This window comes from Callospermophilus lateralis, chromosome 8, assembly GCF_048772815.1.
Source record: "Callospermophilus lateralis isolate mCalLat2 chromosome 8, mCalLat2.hap1, whole genome shotgun sequence".
Taxonomy (NCBI): Eukaryota; Metazoa; Chordata; class Mammalia; order Rodentia; family Sciuridae; genus Callospermophilus; species Callospermophilus lateralis.
The window spans coordinates 115448522-115475413 of NC_135312.1; the positions used below are offsets into that span (position 1 = coordinate 115448522).

The window sequence follows — 26892 nt, forward strand, 5'->3', positions numbered from 1 at the left end:
TATTTGCATGCATCTCCCTAGGGGACAAACAAGCTCTCCTCTGTGTTATTACAGGAGATACAACCCAAGAAATGTTTATAAATGTTTGCATATAGGAAAAGCATTTAGATATTTCATGGAGTTTAGAAACAGGATAAAACAAACACATAATGAATATGTAATCAAATACTTTAAATAATTAAAATTATATATCAGTTCATTAGACTAATCAATATTTATTATGGAAGTGTTTTTGTTTTGTTTTGTTTTGTTTGGTGCCGGTAATTGAACCTAGGTCCTTAAACATGCTTAGAAAGTACTCAACCACTGAGCTATGCTCTGAACCCCTGGAAGTAGATATTTTAACTAAAACAAGAATCTACATATGTCTTAGTGAAATATTATTACAGAATGGAAATATCTATTTAATTGAGATTTCTAGTTAATTAAATGCTTTAAGGTAAATAATCTTTCAGTCTTATTAGTAATATGTAAAGTATGAGTTTATGCTCCTATATTACCAAGTATGGTATATTGAAAAATGGAGTATTCATTACTCAAGGAGTTTAATTGTTTTTTTTTCTTCATTCTTTTATAGTATTATAAATAGCTAAGAGAAAGTAGGGAAATGATAATTGACCATGAACCTTTCATTGAGGTAACTCCATAAATTGTTTTTAGGCATGATTTTTGCTTTATGGAATTGATGATCTAGTTTTTTTTAATAGCTTATATCTTTGTTCTGGGGGTCTTGAATAAAGCATGCTCATTCAGGCTTTTACTAGATGTTTTAAGTCTTTGAGGTGGAACACTATTGAACCTGAAATTTCACTAACTTTCTCTAAAAATACAATGGGAACTGACTGGTAAGTTTTCCTAAAATGTAGGAAATTATAATGAATTTTTATAATGAATTTGCTCTGCTTTGAAATCAAATTCAAATTTTAGCCTTTTTATTCTATGGTATTGCCAGCCTTAGCATTACTTGATCTCGAATTGTGCTCTCTTTTTTACACAAATTAACTTTCAGGTTAAACCTGTTATATCTTCTCACTAGATTCTTGTAAATATTCTTTTAAGTAGTATATTGGTTGTTCACACATTAGAAAAACCTATTTTTAAATTTAGGTGGTATAATTTGTTCCTTTTGGTTTATACTTATTAGTTTCGACAGTGCATACAGTTAAGTAACCACATCACAATCAGGGTACAGAGCAACTCCACTGCCCTCCAGAATTTCCTTTGTGCTGCCCAACTTCTTCCCACACCCTCAGCCTCCTGCAAACACTGCCCCGTTCCTCATCTCCTCTTGTCTTTTCCAAAATTTCATATAAGCGATTTTGACATTTAAGTGTTTTTAATTTGTTGATGTTCCCTATTTTTAAAAAATATATTTTTAGTTGTAGATAGACACAATATCTTTATTCTTTTTTTTCTGTGGTGCTGAGGCTCAAACCCAGTGTGCAAGGCAAGCAGTCTACCACTGAGCCACAACCCCAGCCCCAGATGTTCCCTATTTTTTAAAGGCATTGAATGTTAATATTATAAACCAAAAGTAGCTTCACTTTCATAATACTAATAATCAAGCTAATTCCTATATTCACAGTTTTTTAGAATTTATAAAAATTCTTTTACATACATGATATTGTTTTCAACTCACAATAATCCTGTGGAGTAGACAGATGTCCTTATCTTTATTTTTCAGATGATTGAAGTGAGGTTTAAAGAGGTTAAGTAACATGTTGAAATTTATGTAGGTAATGCTGATGGAACTGGGCCTTGTAATTTAGTTCTTCTGTCTTCAAATATAGCATTCTTTGTGATTGTACCCTCTTGTCTCATACAGGTGTCACCAATCATTGGTTAATTTGGAAAACATTATAATTTGTAACACTAAGTTCTTGGTACATCTGCCATGTTACATAAAATTTAATAAACTAGATATCAGTTGTTTTCCTTCTCCCAAAAACCTAATGTACTTTTTAAAAATTATGTGTGAATAAAGCATTCTCACAAGGAGTAGCCTTACTTTAAACTTCATTTCCATAAGTTGTGAATAAAAATATTTATTTATACTTGCCAGAGACTTGAAGGAAAAAAAATATGTCAAATGATAATCCAAGTATCTTTCTCAATGTCTATATGCAAACTTGGATGGTAGATTTTAAAATAATCTCAGTTAAGGTAAATGCGTTTGTTTTTAACAACAAAAAGAATATTAAACATTTTTTTCTATGTTTGTCAGAGAAGCATGGGAAAAACTGTATGATCAGTAATATATAATGGCAAAGCTATCACAAGTGTTGAATTCAATTATATTTTAGCACACAAGCCAAAAAAAAAATTCCTTCTCTTATTAGATTTGGTGGGGGGAGGAGGGAGGAGAAACATGGTTGTAACAGGAAATTCTTTAAACATAAATCATGTTTTCGGGGCACAACCAGAACAGCAGAGGCAACAATAAAACCTTCCCCCGGCAGTTGGAATTATTTTCAGGCCACATTTTAGATTCAGTGGTGCAGAGTCCTGAGCTGGAATTTTTTTATTTGTAGCACAGCTGTCAAATAAAACATTAACTAGAAAATTTGTTCTGTCAAAAAAGGGATATTCTAGTGCTTGTGGTAATATTTGATATTAGTGTGTGGAGAGGTGGACTAGTATTAAAGGAAACAAAAAATAAAGGTTGAGGAACACTTATGAGATTATCAGAAAATAATTTACCAAAAAGAGCAGCAGGTATTTATATGTTGTGATTTATTTAGGAGGAGTGAGCCTCAACCTCGTAGCAACAGCAGAGATTGCCACAGAAGCCTGCCAGAGCAGGGAAAAGTAAACCTAAAAAAAATAATGTTTTCCAGGGTTGGGTCTGAAGTATAAATTGTAGAGAGTAAAGTTAATCTTTATTAAAATATGAAACCCTTTCCAAGTAACTGTGTAAATGTCCCCATCTTATGGAGAGCTTTCCCGACACCCAAATTGTGTTCTACCTGTTACTTTCTCTGATCTTCTTTTCTTGTATAATTTTTGTCACTATTTGTAGTTACATGTTTGTCTGTTTGGTGTCCCTGGACACCACCATGCCATAGTTGGTGATCTGAGAGCAGGACTGTGTCTGATCACCACCATGTCCACCTAAACAAGCCTGGCGCTTGCACTCTGCAGGTGCTCAGTCAACAGTTTTCAAATGAAAAATTATTTTGATAACTATATAGGCAAAAATTAAGACATCAGGGAATTTTAGTTGCAGAAGAATGCACAGTGACTGAGGATATGCTTTCCAAGGGCTCTGACATTGGAAAAACGGCCATGGACTTAACTAATGGGAATTAACACGTGAATCTTAGAACATTCTGCCTCTATTTAATGCAGCCTTAATTCCTTGCTAAATCTTTCCACCCTGTGCCCACAGGTGTTGGGAAGTAAGGTAGCAAGTAAACGGCTGCTCTTTGGGAACCTCCTGGTGCCCCCTCCGCACCCCCTACCACAGGTTCCTACTTAGTTCTAGTTCTTTCTCTCATACTCCTTGCTGAGTTTCACATCCAAAATAAGTCTATCTGGAAATAACCTATTTAAGTCACCCCAGTATTTACACACTCACACTTAGCAATAGGCTAAACACAAGTCACTTACATACTCACTGATCAACACATACACACAATATGGAGTGTACAGTTTCCTTCAGTGATTAAAACACACTAATTTAACTTTCAGTTTTCTAATTATTAGTAAGAGTACATTCAGCTAGGTGTGGTGGTGCATGCCAGTGGCTCAGAGGCTGAGGCAGGAGGACTGCAGATTCCAGACCAGTCTCAGCAACATAGGGAGGCCCTGTCTCAAAATAAAAATATATATATATATATATATATATATAAAGGTCTGGGGATGTGACTTAGTGGTTAAGCATCCCTGGGTTTGATCTCCAGTACAAAAGAAAAAAGTACATTCAGCTACCTGACTTCTCACTTCTCTTATCTTATGTAAGGCCTGCCTGTAATCTCATGGTACCCATTCACTACTAGACCTCTTCATTTTAAAATGAAGTAAAAATTATTATGTTTTTCATACTTAATTTTCTATCTTGGTGTTTTTGATTCTGGAAAGTCTTGAATTCTTACCATAATTTAAAAATAGATATAACCTAATTTTGTAAGTGAAAATATTGTTGGTGTTCATTTAAAAGGCTGAAGACGGGCTGGGGTTGTGGCTCAGTGGTAGAGCGCTTGCCTAGCATGTGTGAGGCCCTGAGTTGAATCCTCAGCACCACATAAAAATAAATAAATAAAATAAAGGTATTGTGTTCAACTATAACTAAAAAATAAATATTAAAAAAAAAAAGTGGGCTGGGGATGTGGCTCAAGCGGTAGCGTGCTTGCCTGGCATGTGTGCGGCCCAGGTTCCATCCTCAGCACCACATACAAACAAAGATGTTGTGTCTGCCGAAAACTAAAATAAATAAATAAATAAATATTAAAATTTTTTTTCTCTCTCTCTCTTTCTTTAAAAAAAATAATAAAGTAAAGGTATTGTGTCCACCTACAACTTTTTGAATATTTAGCAGTTAACACCTGCCTTGACTGAAGTCTTTGCTTCCACTGAATCATGGGAGGAAAAGAATGTACTTTTTGTTTTGCTTTTGAGATTGAAATAAATTTGATATTAAAGTTACTAGTACTATGCTATGTGCAAGACTACCACTCATGAGTGAAAACATATATTCAGCATTCCACCTGATGTGGATAATATATCTTTCAGCATTTTATTTTTAAATTTTTAGACTTGTAATAAACCTTAGGTTTATTTTATTCCTTTGGTAGTGAGGATTGTAATGTAAATGTGTAATGTCCCCATCTTATGGAGAGCTTCCCTGACACCCAAATTATGTTCTACTTTGTTACTTTTACTGATCTTCTTTTCTTGTACAATTCTTGTCACTATTTGTAGTTACTTACATGTTCGTCTGTTTGGTGTCCTTGGACACCACCATGCCATAGTTGGTGCTGAACCTTAGGGTTCTTCACCATTGAATTACCTTCTCAGTCCCTTTTATTTTGAGACAGGGTCTCACCAAGTTGCATAGGTTTCACTAAGTTGCTGAGGCTGGCCTGGAACCTGTGATCCTCCTGCCTCAGTCTCCTAAATTGCTGGGATTACAGGCATGCACCACCATGGGTTTATTAAAATCAAGAACTTAAATTTTTTTAATGCAAATTCTTTCTTAATTACATTCATTATTAGCTTGAAAAGTTAAAAACACTTAGATGCCAGTACTTCTGAATAGTTTATTATGTATTCCAATTGAAACACACAAGCTTTTTAGGCACATTTTTTTTTCTTCAGTTTAGTAGTCTTTTTCTTGACTATTTGAAATATTTTTATGACTCTACTGAGACTGTTTAAAAAATCTATGCCTAATAGATTCTTTGAGATTCATTTGTAGATTCTGTAGACATTTCAAAGGAATGTTAGTAGAACTAACTTTAGGGATGGTGTAGAGGAGCTGCGACAGATACTTAATTCTGTAGATGAGTTCTTATGAATTTTAGCACAATCTCTGGATGAACAAAAGTTCTAAAGGGCAAGGGCTTTAGTGTTTTTTCCCGACATCTTTACTTGGACATCTCTTTCTGTGTTTGAAGCCCTGTGGGTATAGTAAGTTGACTGGGTTCCTCTCCACTGTACCCAGCCATCACCATTAAACTGCCTAATCTTGATTTCATCATCACCCCCAAAGGAATTTTCATCATTCAGACAATTAAAACAAAGAAAGAATGACTTGGCTCAAATTGCAATCACAATAAATTAGTCTTTTCATCAAAAATTACATTGGATGGACTCATGTAATCCCAGTTTGAAAAAGCAGAAGCTCTCTCCAAAGTGACTTAAAAGAAGAAGAAATACATTAAATCTTCACTAATTCAGAGACTGGTTTATATTAGTGAAATCTGAATTACAAAGTACTTTTACAGAAAGGCAACCAAGCTTTGTTTTATTTTCAATCATGTAGGATTACTCAAGAAAATGTTAAAAATGGTTCCAGTAAGGGTGCTCCTGAGCCTGCTTTAATAAGTAAACACGATCCATTTGTTACTTACAGTAGCCATTTGTAAAGGATATGGTCTCTTGGTCCTCAAGAATCATTTGTTGAAATAGGTTTAACATATGCCTTTCAAAAGTGTTACCACTGTTTAATTGATTTTTTGTTATTGTTTATATTTAAGGAAAAATTCAGAGTTGTTGTTATAAAATCCGAGTTTTCAGAATCTGAGTTAAAATGGCATCACAAGTTGTTATCTGCTCACTAGAAACTTACTTTATTTTTTTAAATAGCAATTTAGTAAATTTAAAAGAAAATTGTTTTCTATTTCAGGAAAATTGATCCAAGTGGTGTTTGGCCATTGGGATGTCGTCACTTGCCTCACTCGTTCTGAGTCATATATTGGGGGAAATTGCTACATTCTCTCAGGGTCACGTGATGCTACGCTTCTGCTGTGGTACTGGAATGGAAAAAGCAGTGGAATTGGAGATAACCCAGGTGGTAAGTACAACTTACATTTTAAGTAAACTTTTACATGTGATGTAGAAATAACATATTGCAGTATAAGTTACCTTATGGTGAGAGTAAAACTGAATAATCAAGTATTTTTAATTTCTTAGTTATAATTTAAGAAATATCTAAATGGACTGGTCATTAAAACATTTTGTGGCCATGATAATTAAAATTGATGCATGAAATCTTACTTTTCTCTTATAAGTTATTCTTACAATCTAAAACTGCTAGCTCTTCATTGGAAATGGCTGTCACCAAATAAAATAGAGGTGTTTTATTCATGAACAAAAAGACATAACATAAAAGAACAATCACATATTATCTTGTTTATTGAATTCATATTTTAAAAGAGCAAAATAAAAATTATAATTTCATGGAAATCGACCAGTCTTTATAAAATTATGCTTTCATTTACATATTAAAAGATAAAATAGGTCATAAAAGGCCAATATGGAATATTCAAATTGGCTCTTGGTTTTTCAGATGGGAAATGAAAATGTTCACCAACAGCCTTAAACATCTTTATGAAACTGTGCTGAAGGCAGTAAAACAAAAAATGTGTAACCATTTAAAATTGTAATTCACAGAAGGCAAAAAAGGAAGCAGCAACCATTAAAGCCAATCGCACACAGCTGCAGAAAAGAAATGGCTTCAGAAAACACATTAAGAAGTAGGAAAAAACAATTAAAGGGACCACCTGAAAAATGAGAATTTAATTAAAATGATTATGACAATAGTGAAGAATTCCTGCAAGAATAGCTTTAGATTTTTTACTTCATAAGGTAGAGCATTTGAACTGCTCTTAAATATTTACAGTTTCTTAATATAAAGTAAGTCACAATGTATTTGGCTAAGGAAGGATCATGTTGTCCCTGATTACCTGAATACTGTGGTATTTACTTCTGTCACTCAGCCTTAAATTATGAAACACTGTGAATATGTTTAAGCCCATTGTATTTTGGATCAACTCCTGAGAGTTGTGCTTAAATGGATAATATTTGTGTGAAAGCAAAAGCTTTGTTCAAAAAATTTAGTCAAAGGCTAGTATGACTTTAAAAGGAATATATGCAAAGTATTTTTCCAAGTTGCTTCTTATTATGTATGTTATAGCCTTTGGACTGGTAAGTAAACACAGATTTTACTCAGTTAACTTTTAATATGTATTTCTTATTTTAATGAAAGTAGGAATAACTCCCTACATGAATAGAATATGAAAAATCAGTGGTTATAATACTGTGGATAACTCAGTCTTTGTGATCAGATCAAATCGAAGTGTGCACGTGGTGTGTATCTTACATATTTATACAGACCTCTCCATTTTATGCATATAGTTACAGTATCAATTTTAAAGCTACCGGTTTTAGGGATTTTGTTCTTCATATTCTGTAGGAACGTACTTGACACTCTTCTCATATGCACACTGATGATCCTGTTTTTCGGCCTTCTGGCCTCTAGGTTGAGTGACTAGTTTCAATTTCTTTTTTCCATTTACAAGATTTACTAAATTATCTCAGGTGAACTTAAATTTGACATAGATAATCAATCTACCATTTTATTATTTATCTTAAAACATTTAGGAACAAAACACACGTACACACATCTGCAAAGGAAGCAATGTGCGTCTTGGTTGTTTTGCTTTCTTTTTTACTCATTTACTTAATCATGTTTTGTATGCTGTGCATAGTCATTACTAATGTGTATTCTGAGATGTAAAGACATTACTAGCTATACTCGTATGTAATTGCTGTTGCATTTCAGAAATTTAGGTATAATGTGTTTGTTTGGTGCCAGACTTGATATATTTTAAAATGAGAAATCCTCAGCTTTTCCAGAACGTGGAAACTATTCTATTTCTATATGGGGGCTTGGTGGTATACGTTTAAATATATCTTTATATACTTAAGTATTTTATAAATTAATGTAGAGATGGTTTTTACACGCATGTTCTTTAAAAAATGAATCAAGTAGGTGTGATCTAATCTGGAGTTCGTAGTAAAATCTAAAATCTAAGTTCCCAGTTCTGCTGTGATTCTTTTCTCTTGTCTATAAAATGAAAGCAACAGCAGTAACTGGCCTAAGGTGTTATCAGAAGCACAGGATGCTCAGCAAATAAATCACCGCACAAACACCATCTTGTTGGCATTAGAGTACATATTATAATGTTATATTTTTCATGAAGCACTTCATCTATACTCTCTCATTGTCTGTAGTATGGTGGACATTAACTCCTAGTAATGCTGGTAATGAGGAGGAAAAAATAAAAGAATAATAAAACAGCACATCTAATACAAATTTTAGAAAATTGTAATGTATCTTGACTAAATTAAATTACCTTTCTCAAAGTGAACCTTGTCCTTTCTGGCCCTTTTATAACATCTGATGTCCCAATTTAATTTAGCTTTAGCTTTGAAGGATGAATCTGGGAGAAAGACAAATAGGCACTTTTTCATATTATAAGAATTTGCACACATTAAAAAAAAATGAAAAAGCTTTTCTAAGCTTTTTGAAAGAAAAATGACAAAAACAAAGACATTTTTACTTTGTATAAACTAAAACATTCACACAAGCTGGTTTGGATTTTATAAGCCTCTGGCTCATTGATGGCTCCACAATGCAGACAGAGCTTTTCAGAGGGGAGTTGTAGGTTCTGCTCATTCCTGTAGCATGTCTCTTAGGTGCAGTAGAAATGACCTTCAAGAAGTGGTCAGGCTTTTATATACATCTAATTGCAATATGGCCTGAAAATGCATATAATGCCTCAACCTTAAAATTTGTATTTTACACTTATTTTCTTTCTTGAAGGGGGAAATAATTAAATGGAAAAAAACTAAGACATTGCTTTTATTTCATTTTATAGGCCTCATTCAGCTCTCATTTAGTTTTTAATTTAAAAATCATAATAACAAGTGGAAATTTAACTTGCTAGGGTCATGAGCCTATGTGTATCATTCTCTTCAAATATGATAATGGGGTTCTATGCAAAGTTGATAACCATGTAGCTATTTTAAAAAATGCTATCCAACATAAATATGCTTATTATTTGGACAAAATCAGGCTAATTCAAGCTTGATAAAGCCTATACATGGTATAATTTGGAGTTTTAAAAAAAGATTCAGATGTTCTCTGAAACCTGCCTAGAGTACTTAGCAAAAGGCTCGCTTTCCTGTATATCACCAGATAGTTTTTCATTTTTTACTCTTTTGTCTTGTGATGGTTAATCTGCTATGGAAATCAGTTTTCTCAGTGACAAGAAAATTTAAAATAAGATTCATTTGGTTGTGGATTTTTAAAAATAAAATTAGCCAAGCGTATTTCAATGATAGATATTTTCTATATAGACGTACATTGCCTCTCCTTGCCCTAGGACTTGCTCTCTCTTTTCTAGAACTAAATCTTGTCTAGCAGAAGACTTTTCCTGAGATATTTTTCTTTCAGAATAAAATTGTCCATACTGCACATTTCCAAATGCTAGAGAAAATATGCCCTCATGCATTCAATTGGTATTTAAATAGTTATTATTTATTGATTGTTTTATATTAATAAATTATAAACTTGGATTTTAAAAATTAAATGCTTATTTGGCACTTTTAGGACTTGGAGTAATTCTTTTAAAGCCACAGTTGATTAGCTTTAGGAGCAAATGGTTGCTGACTGTGAGAGTGTTGCATAGATTTGTGTGTGTAGTATTTCAGTAAAGTACTTTTCCATTCTTGCATTCTGGTTTTGATTGAAAGGTGGCATTTTTTTTTCCTCTTTGCAATCAGACATGCTAATCTATGTCAGCTTTCTCCTTTATGGGAATGGCGTCTACTGAAAAAAAACAAAACTATTCAAGTTTTTTTCATAACAAAAAGATTCTGTTCTTTAAGAATATTTCAGCACCGTTAATTAGAAAGAAGGTTTTATTAACCATAAGGCTAGCATTAACAGACCACAGAGCTGTTTTTTAAAGTACTGTATGCCATAGCTGCCCTGCTTTTTCTCTGTCTAAAACTTCATTTTGTTATACTCTCATCAATCACTTAAGTCATTACCGTAAATCCTACTGTTGTTAATTTTACTAGTATCACCCTAATGAGACATTCCTGCAATAATTAAAAATGAATTCTAACTTTAAGGCATTCTAAATTTTTTTTTAATGAATTTGGAATGATCTTGCCATGTGACTATAAATACCACTGATAAACACATAGACTACTCATCAAGTCTGTAAGAAAAGTAGTATCGTAAGACATCCAGGGGTGAATTATTCACTGGTTGCCTCTGTGCACATGTGCTTATGCATATGTATATTTTTGTACACATATTTAGGAATTATGTCTTTTATCGTAAAGCCTAATATGTTTTACTGAAGCTACTGATAAATCCTTATTCTTTGTCTTGCCAAAATATAGGTGGATGCAATATAAACCATATTCCTCTTGTAAGTAGGTGGCCTAGAGCACCATCTGCTGGATGCATTTGGGGACTTACCATGGGAAATAGGAAAATCAGTACTTGGTAACACAGGTGTACTTTGTTTTTAATTGCCTGTGGTTTATTATTTATGGGTCACAAATGCCAAGATGTGTACATTTGTGATAAAATATATTAGTTTTCAAAGGGAATCCATGTTATTCTTTTAAAACATTTTTTGGGTAGTTGTAGATGGACAGAATGCCGTGTGTGTGTGTGTGTGTGTGTGTGTGTGTGTGTGTTGCTAAGAATCGAACCCAGTACCTCCCACATGCTAGTCATGAGCTCTGCCACTAAGCTACAGCCCTACCCCTCTACTTTATTTTTTATTTTGCCCTACCTAACATGGATTTGGAACTTAACAATAACTCTTTTAAGGAAAAATCACAATATATGCCTAATAAAACAAGCGCTGCAGTTTTTATGAGATAAACTCATTATCTTATTGAGCACAGGTCTTTTGTAAGCTACATTTGGGCAAAACTGTTTAGAAGTATTTTAATTTAGATTCCTTATGTTCACTAGATTTTGAATAGGAAAGCTATGCTTGAAGCTAGTAGCCTTTTTATCCCTGGGACATGACTCTTGATCTGATTCTTTGTCAAGGGCATTAATTCAAGGATGTACCTCATCCAAAGCTTCCCTTTTGGCCCTGCTTTTGGTGTATACCATTGCACCAAGACTTCCCTGTGTTCTCTTTCTCCTTGAAGAATTCAAGTAGGGTTTTGAAGCAGTATGCCAGCAGTATTCAAGTTCAGGCGACATTAAAAGTATGTCTATGAAATTCTCCAGAAGGTCTAAGATGTTTAGTGCTCCATGATGTAATGCAGGCCTTCAAGTTCCAGCAAAACAACTCTGTATTTACTGCTTGTAACTAATAGTAGATGTGGTAAAAGGAATTATATTCATATGGCAAATGAATACAACCTTAATGTGCACCATATGCAGAGTGGTGGGGTGATGTGCCAATATATCACATTTATTTACCTTGTTTAGTTGCAGAGAAAAATGACTATACCATTCAGCCCATAGGCTACAGTCATTTAAATATGAGAACAGTAGAACTGATGATTTATGCCCTCGAATTGAACCTGAGTATCTTCATATGTAGACTTCAATAGAGCCATACCAGAGATGGCTGTCTGATACTTCATGCTCATATAGGAATTTTAATTTCAAACAATTTCTGGAATTAATCTAAGATGGTACACATTCTCTCTAGCCAACTAAGTTTTACTGTGTCGACTCTCGAAATGTGGTGCCATCTTTCATTTAGTTGAGAAGCTGAAGGTACCCCAAAACTATGAGTTTTGTGTCCCTCCTCATTTTTAAATCTAAGAGTAGAATTCTTCTGCTTTTAGAGCAGGGCATAACTGTGTGTGTGTGCGTGGACCTGTGGCTGAATGCACAAGTGTGACATTATTACAGCACTACTAGGGCCACATTTCGTTAAGATCGCTGAACAACATACTAGACTGACTTTACTGCCTTCTGAAAAGTTCATTTTACTAGAGGAACTGTGTGGCAGCTCTGTGTGTAAATGTCTCACATTGTACTTTAAATATTCCAGAGAATGTATCGAAAGAGAGATAGTTTTACAAGAAATTCATAGGCATGTGTCTCTGATTTCTTTTACAAAGTAGCAATTACCATATTTTTTTCTAATTAACCTCAGTTTTCACATGCTGTCCCTACTATCTGGCTTACAGAAGTTTAAGTGTTAACAAATTTTTAAAAATTCATTTCATTGTTTTTTGACACTACCATACCTTATTAAGTATGTCATCATGTGTCATTTGCCTGATAATTTTTTTAAACTAATTTTTCTTGCATTCAGGTGGGTTTGGTCAGATTTCAGGTTTGAGAATTGAAGTGCTGTTAGGCAAAAACTTCCTTGTATTTCTTTCTCCTTTTGTGGCTTAAGGCTACATGACTGTCAAGATTTTTAGCTTTTATTCTTTGTAGCCTTCCATAACAGAGAGATTGCTTTATTTCCTTGGGGTGAATAAGGTCAACATGTTTTTTATAGCTAAAAATGTGAAATCCCTCTTATATTTTTCAGAGTGCCTTACTTATGTATTTTTAACAAAGGAAGCTTAAAAATGTTAAGACATATTACAAATAATTTTAAGTGATTTGGGTATTTAGTATAAATAGATTTTAGAATTTTTATTTTAGTTTATATTTATAAAAGTTAATAGTCAATGTTCTATAGCAAATCTGAAGAAGATTTCATCTTAATTTTCTATCTGTATCTTTTTTGGAGGTAGAATTTTATAATATTTTTGTTACTAGACACCCATATGCAGCTCTAGAAACTGTAGGTAAGTTAGAACCAAAGACCAAGCCCTGCTATGGGGAAATCAACAAATGAAAAATTTCAAGAAAGCAGGAAAAATGTAGTACATTAGTTAGGTAAAGGAGTATGATATGTCCACATAATGAAGTTCTATACAGCCATAACAAAGATATTATACGTTTGTAATACTGACTGCTGTTTATATTGCTAAATATAAAATATCATCCAAATACATATATAAGATGATGTGCACACAAATCTGTGTATATTTTTGCACATAAAAATCTGGAATGGTAGATGATTATTAGCAGTGTTTATTTATAGGTAGTGGAATTTGGAAGCAATTTTTAATTTTTCTTCATAATTTACTAAATTATCTGATTGTTTTATAATAAGCATTTCTTACTTTGATAACAAGAGATATTTTAACTTGGGGAAATGTACCTAATTGTTTAATACACCTTCAATCCCTCCTCTCAGCCTTTAGGCTACTTGACATTAGTAGCTACATCAGAATTTATATGAATTGTCAGAGAAGCTTAGAAAGTCTAAGACAAGAAAGAATGGGGAAAATCAAATAATTTCTAGAAATTTAGGTATATTCTCTTAACAATAAATAAAAACAATGGGAATCATCTCTAATTGGCATTATGCAGCATAGGATCAACAGTTACATTTCTATTGAAAGGAGTTATTATAATAGCATGAAAAAAAAAGCATCATGCTGCTGCTACTGCTGCTGCTGCTGCTGCTGCTGCTGCTGCTGCTGCTGCTGTGAGGTGACACTGAATGGTGCTCACGACATGCTAGACACCATCATGAGCACTTTCCCTATAATGTAGTCCTCGTGGCACCCTGTGTGGTAACTACTGTTACTATCCCTTGTCTTATAGATAGGTACAGAGAAATCATAAATACAGGATTCCCTTCCACTCTGGTCCACAGAGTAGCTCTTCCTACCAGAACCATGGGCACTTGCCCAAGGGAGTCACTTGTAGGTGCCAGAGTCTGGATTCAAACTCAGCCAGAGGAATATCCCCAACCCTTTTATGGTTTCTTTGTTTTTGCTTTTGGTGCTGGGAATGGAACCCAGGGCCTCAGGCATGCTAAGCATGGGCTCTCAACACGGAGCAGAGCCCCAGAGGCCCTTTCTTCATCACTAAACGATACTGCAGCTTTTACTGGAAATAATCGGATAATCAGCAGTGGAGAACTTGATGCAGTCCTGTCACTAAATGAATGCCCATTTTGCACAATATTTTCAAAGGACATAAAAAGATAGTTTTGATGTACTGAGTTCTTATAGTAGTATATGTCAGGATAAAATTTGGATGTTTTTCCCTTTTTTTTTTTTTTTTGTTTTTTTTTTCTTTTTGGTACTGGGGGTTGAACTCACGGCCTTGCTCATTGCTAAGTATGCACTCTATCACTGAGCTACACACCTCCAGCCCCTAGGATTTTTTATTTTAAAAAAATATTATCACACATACAACTGTAGGCACATGCTCGTACAAACTCACTTTTTTTTCTTTCTGATACTGGGGATTAAACCCAGAGTGCTCCTCCATAGACCTATATCCCCAAGCTGTATCTCTATTTTTTATTTTGAGACAGTATTTTGCTAAGTAGCCCAGGCTGTTCTCAAACTTGTAATCCTCCTTCCTCAGCCTCCCAAGTAACTGGGATTACAGGTGTACCTGGTACAAACTAGTTTTTAAATGTACTTTTAGAGGGTGATTCCATTGTCATAAACTTTGGTATGTATCATAGACAGTGGAGAAATGTTTTGAACCAAGAACTTATAGGTGATTTTTATCACCTACAAGTGACTCCCTTGGGCAAGTGCCCATGGTTCTGGTAGGAGGATCTACTCTGTGGACAAGAGTGGAAGGGAATCCTGTATTTATGATTTCTCTGTACCTATCTATAAGACAAGAGATAGTAACAGTAGTTACCATACAGGGTGCCATGAGGACTACATTATAGGGAATATTAACTTGTCTTACATTAATAATTTTAACATTATTTACAAAAGAAGGCTACCAAAATTTTCTAATGGCTGTCACACCCTAACTGCAGCTATGGCATGTTGTCTGTAGTCTGCAAATTTAATCACATCAACATATTTTCATCAAAAAGACCATGATGAATGTAGGGGAGGGGAGAGAAGGGGAGGGGAGAGGGTTGGTGAAGATGTAATGAATAGAACAATTTCAAATAGTTTCTGTTTGCATAATTAAAACATAGTATAACTGCCATTGAAAAGCCAGGATGTTAATGGAAAGGTTTAAGAAACATTTAACAGCTAGCCCCATTTCCCATGCAGCAAAGCCATTTCCTTTTTTGATTTACCATTATGGTGAGCCACATGAGAAAGCTTAGTGTTCAGTTTTCACATGAGCATTTTGTAGTAATAAACTTTAATTACAGTGGAACAGAGGGCACACACAAAGGAGAAGTATCCATCTTGGAAGAAGTGACCAGCACATCTTGTATAATATGTTGATTTTTTTTGTTTGTTTTAATCTATAAACACTTAAGAACTTCATGATCAGTTTTTAATTAACAAACTTCAAAATGAGTTCTCTATTGAAAATTTTTTTAGCAGAACCAGGCTTGATATTTTGTTTTACCTTTCTAAAAGGTCAGATAATACTAGATTTTACTAGTGAAGACAATTATTTATGTTTTTATTTAAGGGTTTTATTAAGTAATATTAAGTATTGCTTTTGCACAAAAAAAAAATATAAAAAACAGTTTGACTTCAGTATGGCATTTTTGACCTTTACAATTAGGGATTTATAATTATAATTTATAGGTCTGTAGTAAGATCAACAAAACCCAACCCAAAGACCATTTGATTTTTTTTTTTTTTTTACATTGATGGGGATGGAACCCAGGCCCTCAGACATACCAGACAAGTGCTCTACTATTAAGTGACACCCCCAGCCACCAATGACCATTTACCAATAAGTCATTTTCAAGTAAAAGACCATATTTTATTCTTATACTAAAGTATGTCATATATGATACATACTCAATATATGTTATTAAGTAAAAGACGGAGTAATTGAGTGAACAAGTAAGGTTTGTTATTTTATGGCCTAGAAATCATCTAAGCTAAGAATTAATTGGAAAAAATTTTCATTTGTATAAAACTTAGAGTAGGAAAATGTTGAACCCACCCCATTTCATAATTGATGCTATTGAAGAAATAGTGGATGAATTCAAGGGAATTACTCTGCTAATAACATTTTAAGTTACTAATGAGATCTTTACTGTGCATTTCAAAGTGACTTAATTTTCACAAGATTGAGGAGATAATGCCAAAAATAGCAAGGACTTTATCCAATAGTTTTTTAAGTAATTTAAATGTTTACCAGAAATATATGTCCAGTCTATTTTCACCTGGATTCTGAATGCCCATTTTGCTTTAATGGAGATAGGCCTTCAGAAATATTTTCCACATTGGATATTTATGAGCAGGATACTAGAACAATTACTGTTTTCCCTTCTCTTCTTTCAGGTATAAAATTTTAAGTGGTTCAGAGTCTTCAAGGTAGAGAAACATGCTTCATGTTACAACAGCGCCAAAGAAATACACTTAATAAAACCGGTGCTACTGTGCCCAGTGGTGTTAAAATAGTCCAGCTAATATTTTAAAACATGGGTCTAGGATAAATGTTAAAAGAGCTCTTGTGCTGTTTATAGCAAGTTGGGTTGTTAAATAGCATCGAGAAATTAATACTGATATTCAGCATTCTGTACTGAGAAAAGCACGTCTGTAAAAACTGATGTGTCCTGTGTGTTTGGCAGCATTGGGACTGTTTAATCTCATTTGACTTGTTCATCTTTCTCTAAGGCCATCCATAAAGATGCACTGAGTATCCTTTTCAGCCTTTGGTTAGGATTTGCATCAGTAGTCATAAACCTGCTCTGGGGACAAAGACCTTCTTTCCTTTGAAGTAATTGCTCAGCTTTTCAAAGCAATCCTAGAGGTCTGTCCGCTTTCTCTTTTTATTTTTCTCTAAGAATAGTTTGAATTGTAGCTTCTTAAACTAGCAGCAAGATAAATTTTTCTCTCAGCAAATTGAAAGCCATGGCGATTTTTCAAGCAGTAAGACTTTAAAAGGTTCTTAAGGGAATCTGTTCTGCTTTATGATCTAGCTTTTGCTAAATCATACTATCTCAGAAGCAAAGGTAAAGACTGTTTGTATCCATTAACTACTGCAAGTTTTTATCAAAAGAATTAACCTGATATTTGTCAGAAGACTTTCCCCCCTGCTCTTTATTTGGTTTAGAAGCTTCAGGGAGAGATTGGTAAGAGCTTTGGAGTTTTTGAAAGTAATATATGGCTAGAATCATCTTATTTGAGCTGATGGCATGTCTGCCAGATATTTAGCATACGCACTCAGCAATAGTCCCCAGGGGCCGAGTGAGAATGAGCCCCACAGTTCTGAGATGTGCTGTCTAGGCTTTCTGCCCTTCCCTTCTGTGGGATGTCACCACATGGGCTCTTCTGTGATCCAATATGACGTACAGCAGTATAGCCACAGAGAAACAGAAAGGTAGATTCTGCGGGCCACAAAGAAAACCTGTGTTCTGTCTCCAATTATCCCTTTCTCTCGCCTTAGTAATTTTATTCCAAATGGTTCCCAAAATGTCCATTGAAGTTAAACAGTTTATAGCTGTTTGGCTTTAATCCCATATCAAAGAATTTATATTTTTTAAAATATTTTTTTAGTTGTCAATGGACCTTTATTTTTATTTATTTATTTACTTACTTATATGCGGTGCTGAAAATTGAACCCGGTGCCTCACACATGCTAGGCAAGTGCTCCACCACTGAGCCCCAGCCCCAGCCCAAGAACTTATATTTTCTATAGTGAAAATTAAACATTTAAAGCTCTTGGTTTACTGGAAGTTATGAAAATCCAACAGGTTTGGTTTTTTTAAAAACAGACTTAGGGTAACTTTTGAGGATGCTAGGGAAAATGCAAAGAATGCTCCATCTGAAGAGAAGATAAGCAGCCATAAGCAAGACCAGAAGTGCCTCTTCTTAAAGGAAATTCTCCCTGCTTGTATAGTAGAATGTAGGTTTCTAGAAGCCATGAGGAAAGTTGGAGAGCACAGTGATTTTTATAGGAACTCCAGCGAGTGTTTATAAAATCAGTTACCTGAGAAGAACCTAATGATCATAAGCCTACCCTTATGCTTTTAATTTGCTGTTTCTATCTCTTCTTGCCCTGTATTTCCTGAACTGTCTAACTTGCTTCCTGGACTAGGAAACATTTTGCCAAACATTGAAGCCCAGGTCCTAGCATTGAACAGTCCCTTATTTAGAAATCAGGCCCGAGGCAAAGAAGAATCTTTTTTTCAGTTTTGAAATCATTCTGTGTATTTGTGAAGTAAAAAATGATTTGGTATGTCTGAACTCTTGGAAACTAGCATTTTGTAAGTAACGCATACTTATAAAAATCTTAATTATGAGTTTACACAAAAGAATGCTTACATCTTAACCCACTTTCTGGGGCTAATCCCAAGGCTTCCCAAACTGACTTTACAGTCCTAGGAAACACTCAGCATTTCAGCTCTTTCACATTAAAGAAAGAAATGCAGTTGACAGCAATCTTTTCCTTCCACTGTGCTGCTGAGAAAATATTCTTAAATATGGAAAACAAAAGGCATTGATGTGCTTACATGACGCCGGCTGGGTTCGCCATGATCCATCTGTCCTGTGTTTACTTTGGCTTATGTGTAGATTGCCTTCATTTGCCATCAGTTTCCCTTCAAACCTTCAGTTTCCACGGGAATTCCAAGACAATTCAAGTCAAAACACAAGTCTCACCCCCCACACCATAAAATGGGGACATAGGAAAACAAAGGATCAATCACACCAACAATGTATTCCTTAGATCATAAAGATTTTAACTGTTGATGAAAAAGTTGCCAATAGATACAATTAGGCAGTAATTTCAAAAATAACATTAATGCTTATTTTGTGGAATTTATAACTTCATGGGAAATGGGGAACCCAGGAATTAGGGCTAAAGTATTAACTTTTAAAAACACAGCATATTTGTTTCTAAGTTTCATGACAAAGAGTATCGTTAACAGAAAGTTAAGAAGTTCAGATTAATTTGCATTATTTGTTTCTTTCCTTTGAAAATATTCCAAACTTGTGGACTTTTTAAGAAAAAAAAATTATTCTCTGACAAATTCTTTTTAGTTTGGGAAATGTCAAGTAAACTTTCTAGTTAAGGTGGGTATGCCTCTTCAGGAAAGTTTTAGGACCTGGAATGAAATGAAAGCAAGCCCCTGTTCCTCCTCCCTGTCTCTAATCTGTCAGCCGGGCTCTCTCTTTACCAGTAAGCATGAAGGCCAGCTCCAGCAGTGGCCTCCCTGAGCGCAGCCAGAGTGGTGCACAGTTTAATATGACTTAAATCTCCTTCAGAAGCACCTGTAGTCAGTCACCAAAGCTGTGAAAGACACTGGGGGACACAGCTGTGTGTTATGTGCTCCAATGCACACATTGTAACTCAGATGAAGTCACCACTGGCTCCAGGTGATGTGTGGCTGAAACACAGGAACTAGGCTTCTTCCTTCATAGTGGAGGCCACTCACCTTTTTTGGATCATGAATCTCTGTGCCTTCAGTGAAACCTAATTTCCTCCCTCACCCCCCGGAAAAACAGGCATGTGCACATATTTTGCCTGAAATTTCAGAGAACTGAAATTGATGCACTGATAAGGACCTCTGCTTTGAAGCTAGATTCGGTTTTTTGACAGCAACGTTTACCTTCCTAAGTGCAGTAGGTTCCTGGTGGGTTTTCTCTGGCCTCCCAGGGTTCTCCTCAGAGAAGGTGACTACTGTAAGAATAGCCAGCTATCTGGGGTTAGGATGACAGGGGTTTTTTTGTCTAGAGTTCCACAGTTGTGGTAGTGACCTACTTTCTGGGCACTTTTGCCCCTTTGGGATTACTATAAAACCAGGGCTGATCAAGGAATCTATAAATGCTAACAGGATCTCCTGCTCTGTGGTTTTGTTTATAAAGGCTCTTTGTGTCTTTGTCCTTAGACACTAAAAGTAGGGGACTACTTTAGTCTTAAAATAGTATTCCTCAGGCTAAAAATGGAATCCAGTTTATCCTGGTGGCTGAGCAGGAATCAAGCCATTGTGCTCCTACTCTGCTGTGGCCGTTCATGCTGGTGTCCCTTGCACACCTCGGGTTTTCTTTTTAGTTTTGGACAGAGATGTACTTTCTACCTAGGAAAACATCTTGGAACATCTCTCATTATTTAGACACTTTTTCTCTATACCCCCTTCTCCACCCATTTTTCCCTAAGTTTCATTCATTATCAGAATGCTGTGTGAGGGTTTAGCTACCCAGCCTCCATTCTTTGAATGAATCAAGGAGAAATACACACTGTGATATTGATTTATCAAGAAAATACACAAGTTGAGTAGCAATAACAGGTATTTATAAAGGGACCACTTTGAGATATTCTTAATCCTACATCAGACCATCTTATTTTGATAGGCTTCGGTGACCGACAGAGGAAGAGGAGGAGGCCTTTCATTGAATTCTACTCTGAGTCTGGGTCCCTACTTTTTAAATCATCCACCCATGAACCATGCTAATTAAGGGACTCGTGTCTATATTTGGTTGTCTATATTTGGTCTGCATTTGGAAGGCATCTCTGAGGCTTTTTTTTTTTTTTTTTTTTTTGCTAGTGGGAATTGAACCCAGGGGTACTTTACCACTGAGCTACTGCCCCCACATCCCTAGTGTTTTCTCTTTTTTTCTGATAATCCTCCTGTCTCAGCCTCTGGAGACATTGGGGTCACAGGCCTGCACACCATACAGGACTATCTGAGGCATTTTAGAATTCAGGCTTTGTCATCTGAGCTAGTGACATCTGTTGCTTGATGGTCACCTAAGGATTCCTTGAAAAGCAACATGTGGGCCTTGAACTGTAGCATTTAGTTTAGAACTAGTCCTAAAATAGGATTTTTTGGACAAATTCTCAAACTGTAAAGATTTAAGCATCATGGAAATTAGGAACAAGTTATTTAATCTGCTTGAACTTGAATTGACTTGTCCTTTTATCTGTTTCTGAAGGTGAGACTACCACCCCTCGGGCCATTCTGACAGGCCATGATTGTGAGATCACCTGTGCTGCCGTCTGTGCCGAGCTGGGCCTGGTGTTGAGTGGCTCTCAAGGTAAAGCTGGGAACCTGCATATGTGTGCATTCCTTGGTATCTTCTGATAACACTTAGCAAAGATGAAGCCTCTTCTCTAAAGCTTTGGCCTGTTATAATAGCCATTAGCCACATAAAGCTACTCAAATTTAGATAAAATTAAGTGCAACTAAACAATCCGTTCCTTGGTGGCAGCAGCCTCATTGGGGGGCTCAGTGTTCACACATGCCTGGCGGCTGCTGTGCACCTGAGCACAGACCCAGCCCTTCCTATTACTGCAGGAAGTTACATTTCACAGCATTGCTCTAAAGAGTTTAAGGTGTTTTACAAACAACAACCTGTTAATTTTCTCACTTCTATGAGGCAGAAACAAGGAAGATCTTTGTGTATCTGTTTATTCTAACCCCTGAATGGGCACAGTTCCTTCTCACACCTGAATGGAAACTCCTGACATAGCAGGGGCCAAACTGTCACCGAGGAGAGTGGAGACACTTATGCTGGTCTGACTGGAAAGTTTGGCTGGCAGCTGTGTCATCAATATCTCTGGCCAGAGATATTGAGCTTCTCCAAAGTACACACAACAAATCGGGCTCTAAGCAGGAACAGAGCTGCGTCCATTTGATAGCGGATCCATCTCTGTGTTTCTGCTCTGAGCTGAAGTCTGAGGGCACAAAAAAGTACTCTTGTCCCATGGCTTCTAGGCTTACCTGGTGGGCAGCCTAAAGTATTTGAGCCACCTTATCTGTGTTCTGGACTATGCTTATTCTAGCTGACAAGTTCATATTAAGTATTCAAAGGGTTGTGTTTAAAAAATTTAGTTGGTCAAAGCAGTGAAGTGAGGTAATACTGACAGCAGGAATTCTGTGACTACTGATTTCCCCCGCCCTTTCAATATTCAAATAATTTTACACATGCTGAGTTAACATGGGTCTTGGACTGTATGTGATCCATGTAAAACACAGCTCTTCAGACCACCCTCACTTTGCACATAAGCTTGGGACTCTAATCGTGAAAATGCAAACCGAAACCGTTTAGCAAAATGGACTTGGACTTGATAGTGGGAAATGTTGTGATTGTTCCATGACTTACAAAATTTTTGTTAAAATGTTAAAAATCTCTTTTATTATATGTGTGTGTGTGCGCACGTGCATATGTACTCATGTAAGGACATAAAAAATATTAAAACACACCTTGACTTAGTACATTACAATTAAATATTAGAAACCTTGAGAATTAAAATATTTTAATTCTTTGTAAACTTGAGGGTGGTGTGAGCAATCCTCACTGCCTGCTCCAATCCATCTTTTCTATGCCATAGACCACAAAATCATACTCCTTTCTAAGTTTCCAGCTTCCAGCATTTTTTGTGCTTTCAATGTCATGAACTATCCTCTAGGTCTTGGATGGGATGTTTTACTGGTATCACTTCTGGGACACCATCAGTTTTTTTTTGTTTGTTTTTTGTTTGGGTACCAGGGATTGAACCCAGGGGTAATTAACCACTGAACCACATCCCCAGTCCTCTTTTTTTTTTTTTTTTTAAAGAGACAGAGAGAGAGAGAATTTTAATATTTATTTTTTATTTTTTGGTGGACACAACATCTTTGTTTGTATGTGGTGCTGAGGATCGAACCCGGGCGGCACGCATGCCAGGCGAGCGTGCTACCGCTTGAGCCACATCCCCAGCACCCCCCAGCTCTCTTTTATATTTTATTTAGAGGCAGGGTCTCACTGAGTTACTCAGGGCCTTGATAAATTGCAGAGGCTGGCTCTGAACTCATGATCCTCCTGCCTCAGCCTCTCGAGCTGCTGGGATTACAGTTCTATGCTACCAAACCCAGCTACATCATCATGTTTCAAGCACTTTCCTAATTTGTATCAATAAACTCCCTTCCCTCATTTCCTAGCTGCATGACTACAGTGTTGCCTCCTTGTCCACAAGCTGCCCTTCATTCTCTAATTCCATTTATACTCAATTTGGATTCCACTCTCAGCTTTTTTCTTTTTATTTCTCTGTTGAAGTTTCATCTGTGGTGGCCAATACCCTTTTGTGTTGTCCATGTTTATAAAAGGTCTTACAAGTTTATTTCTGGGAATCAAGGAGACAACACAACTACTGTGTTTGCTGTCTGAGCATGAACTGCATCCCAGATGTGCAGTACACCAGTCACCTCTGTGCTTTGAAAGTGATGTGACTGGTCATTTGTCATGATGCACAACTGATGTTTACATAGTGGTTTGTGGCCTGAAGAGCCAGCCTCAAAGAGTCCACTTTATTCAGCTGCTGTGATACTGAAAGCTGAACTGTGCTGTTGGGTATGGGGGTAGCTTTGTTTAGGAAATAATAACTGAAATTCATACATGCTGGAACTGGGCAAAAGCAAAGACTGCCTGTCTGTATTTATGTTGAAGACCACAAAATCTTTTTTTCCCCACATTTTAAATTGGTACATTATAATTGTACATACTGATGGGATTTTTTGTTACACATTCATACATGCCCACATTAGAACAATATAATTTGACCAATATTCTCTCTTAGGACTTCTCCCCTAGGTCCCTTTCCTCTACTGATCTCCCTTTGATTTTTAGGAGATCCACCTCCACCTTTGTTTTCCTCTCTAGCTTCACATATAAGAGTAAACATAGGACCCCTGAACCTCTGAGGTTTCATGACTTCTTTCACTTTATATACCACATTTCTGTATCCATCCATCCGTTGATGAGCACCCAGGCTGGTTCCATAGTTTGGCTATTGTGAATTGTGTTGCTCTAAACATGGGTATGCATGTATCACTGTAGTAAGATGACTTTAATTCTTCAAAGTAAATACCAAGAAGTGGTATAGCTGGTCATATCCCTCCTCTCCCAATGGAAGGCAGACATGAAGGGGAGAGTTAGCAAAATAACTTACATGTAAGATGATATGTAGTTTTGTTTTTTTTTAAAGGCTTTCTACAGCCCAGTCTTTCGAGGAGCTTCCATTACTGATTTGTATTAATTTACAGTTCCACCTGTAGTGTAAAAGTGTTCCTTTTTCTCTGCATTCTCTCCAGCATTTATTATTACTTGTGTTCTTGGTGACTACCATTCTGACTGGTATGAGATAAAATCTCAATGTAGTTTTGATTTGCAGTTCTTTAATTGCTAATGATGTTGAACATTTTTTCATGTATTTATTGGCCATTTGTATTTCTTCTTTTGAAACGTGTTTAATTCATTTGCCCATTTATTAATTGGATTATTTGAATTTTTGGTGTAAAAGTTGAGTTCTTTGTATATTCTAGATATTAATCCTCTGTCAGAAAAATAGCTAGCAAAGATTTCTCCCATTCTGTGGGTTCTCTCTTCAATTTCCTAATTGTTTCCTTTGCTGTGCAAAAGCTTTTTAATTTGATGCTGTTCTGTTTATTAACTCTTGGCATTATTTCCTGAGCATTAGGGGTCCTGTTGAGAAAGCCATTGCCTGAGAGCACAAAAACTTATACACTCTCTGAACGGCCGAGAACAGCCTGAGAGCCATATTTGCAAAAGGCATGCTTTCAGGAGCTGTGTGGGGAGCAGGCAGTAATTCCATTCATTTAGCTAGGAGATTGGAGGGTACATACCCTGGCTACCCCTCAGAAAAGCTGTGATAGGTGTGAGATGATCAGCCTCTTCCCACCCTCCTCAGGCATCCCAGCCTGGTGGTCACCCTAGGGGTTTGGCAGTGTTGAATGCTGATGCTTGCTTTGGGGATATCATAGAAGTAGATTTAGTTGTCATGAGGTGGCAGGAGATGGCCCATGTGAATTTGGGGCATGAGAGATCACCACGGTCTCCCTTTCAGTTCAGTGGCAGTGGGCAAGAAGGTGGCTTAAGTCTTCAGCAGCCACCCTACTGTGCTCTCTCTGCATAGACCACAGTGTGGGACTGTGGCCCCTGAGAGGTGCAGGGAGAGGTCAGTATGCCTGACAACAGCCCTGTCTGCCTGCTTCTCAACCTTCCTTGAGTCTGTTAATAATTGTCCCATTCCTTTCTGAATGCCTCCAGTTAATTTCACCTCTTGGCATAATGGATTTTATAAAGTAACTTCCTGTCTCTTGAGGAAAAGCGAGTTTGAATGTACATGGCTTAGCTTCTCTCCTCTCCCAATGGAAGGCAGACATGAAGGGGAGAGTTAGCAAAATGAATTGTACATAAGATGATACATAGTTTTTAAAAAAAGTTTTCTACAACTGTCATGTAACACCATTATCCTGGTTGAACTGTGCTCAAGATTCAAACCACGCTTTCCTTTTCACAGCACAGAGGCTGTAGCCCAGGACCTTGGACCCGTCAGGCAAGCGCCTTACCCCTGAGCTACACCCCAGCCTTCTGACTTGATTATGTATTTGCCTTTGTGTCTCCTCTTTCTCAGAAGGACCATGTCTCATACATTCCATGAATGGAGACTTGTTAAGGACCTTAGAGGGTCCAGAAAACTGCCTGAAACCAAAACTCATCCAGGCTTCACGAGAGGGTCACTGTGTCATCTTCTATGAAAACGGCTGCTTCTGCACCTTCAGTGTGAATGGGAAGCTCCAGGCCACTGTGGAAACGGATGATCACATCAGGGTGAGCTCCACAGGCTTTTCTGCATTCCCCATCTTCACCTCGGTGTGGCAAATGAGGGGCCCGGGGGTGGCTGCAGAAATCTTTTTGAGTTGTCTTGACACGGGAGGTAGCACTTGGACAGGTGCAGAGCACAGCAGGCCCCAGCTGCGGGGCTGTGCCAGGCCGGGAAGCAGAGGAGGCCCTCAGCAGCAGGGGTTTTCTCAAGGGCCTGGGAAGCCATCCCCGTGACTTTTGATGGCACTGCAGTGCTTTTATCTAAGGAAGTTTCCTGTTTCCCAAGTATAAAAGCTGAACAGACCAGATTACCCTACAGGGCCTCGGGTTAGCACTAGGGTCAGACTCGACTTCTTCCTGGACAGCAGGCGCAGCCCGTCAAGCTGAGGGAGTTGAGCTGCGAATTATGAAGCGAGGCAGGCAGGCGTTCCCTTGAGTGGACTCTCCGGTCGGGCTTTGTTTTAAGTCCAGGGCTCCAGAGTGCTAGAGGCTGAGGAAAAGAGGCTGGTCCTTTGGGAGCTACTTTGTCAAGGTGCTTCCGTTGTCACCAAAGCTTCTTGGTGCAGGCAGAGGGAAAGTGAAGCCGTGGGAGACCTATCATCTGGGTAGACGTGCATGTGATTGTACAAAGAGGACCCAGGACGTGTTGGGGGCAAGAGCAGGGCCCCCGTGCCTCTGCCCTCCGTGTGTGGGCCTGGGCTGGCTCTGGACATTTTCCTAAGTGCACAGCCTGACTCTGGGCATCTGAGATGACACAAGTCCTCCCAGTTTCCCCATCTCGTGTGCTCACCCCTTTCTCCCAGGTGAACACTAGGCTCA

The 26892-nt window shown here is 36.9% G+C and overlaps 1 protein-coding gene across 6 annotated transcripts in view; it reads left to right on the forward strand.

The window, feature by feature from the left end:
• Lrba (LPS responsive beige-like anchor protein) overlaps positions 1-26892 on the forward strand; it is a 719595-nt gene that overhangs the window by 683187 nt on the left and 9516 nt on the right. For 5 of the 6 annotated variants that reach the window (XM_076865289.2, XM_076865292.2, XM_076865293.2 and 2 more), the window contains exons 53-55: positions 6347-6514; positions 21403-21504; positions 25883-26079. In XM_076865289.2, the coding sequence (XP_076721404.2) occupies positions 6347-6514; positions 21403-21504; positions 25883-26079 (467 nt within the window). The remainder of the gene's footprint in view (positions 1-6346; positions 6515-21402; positions 21505-25882; positions 26080-26892) is intronic. The other variant, XM_076865291.2, reaches the window with a different exon arrangement.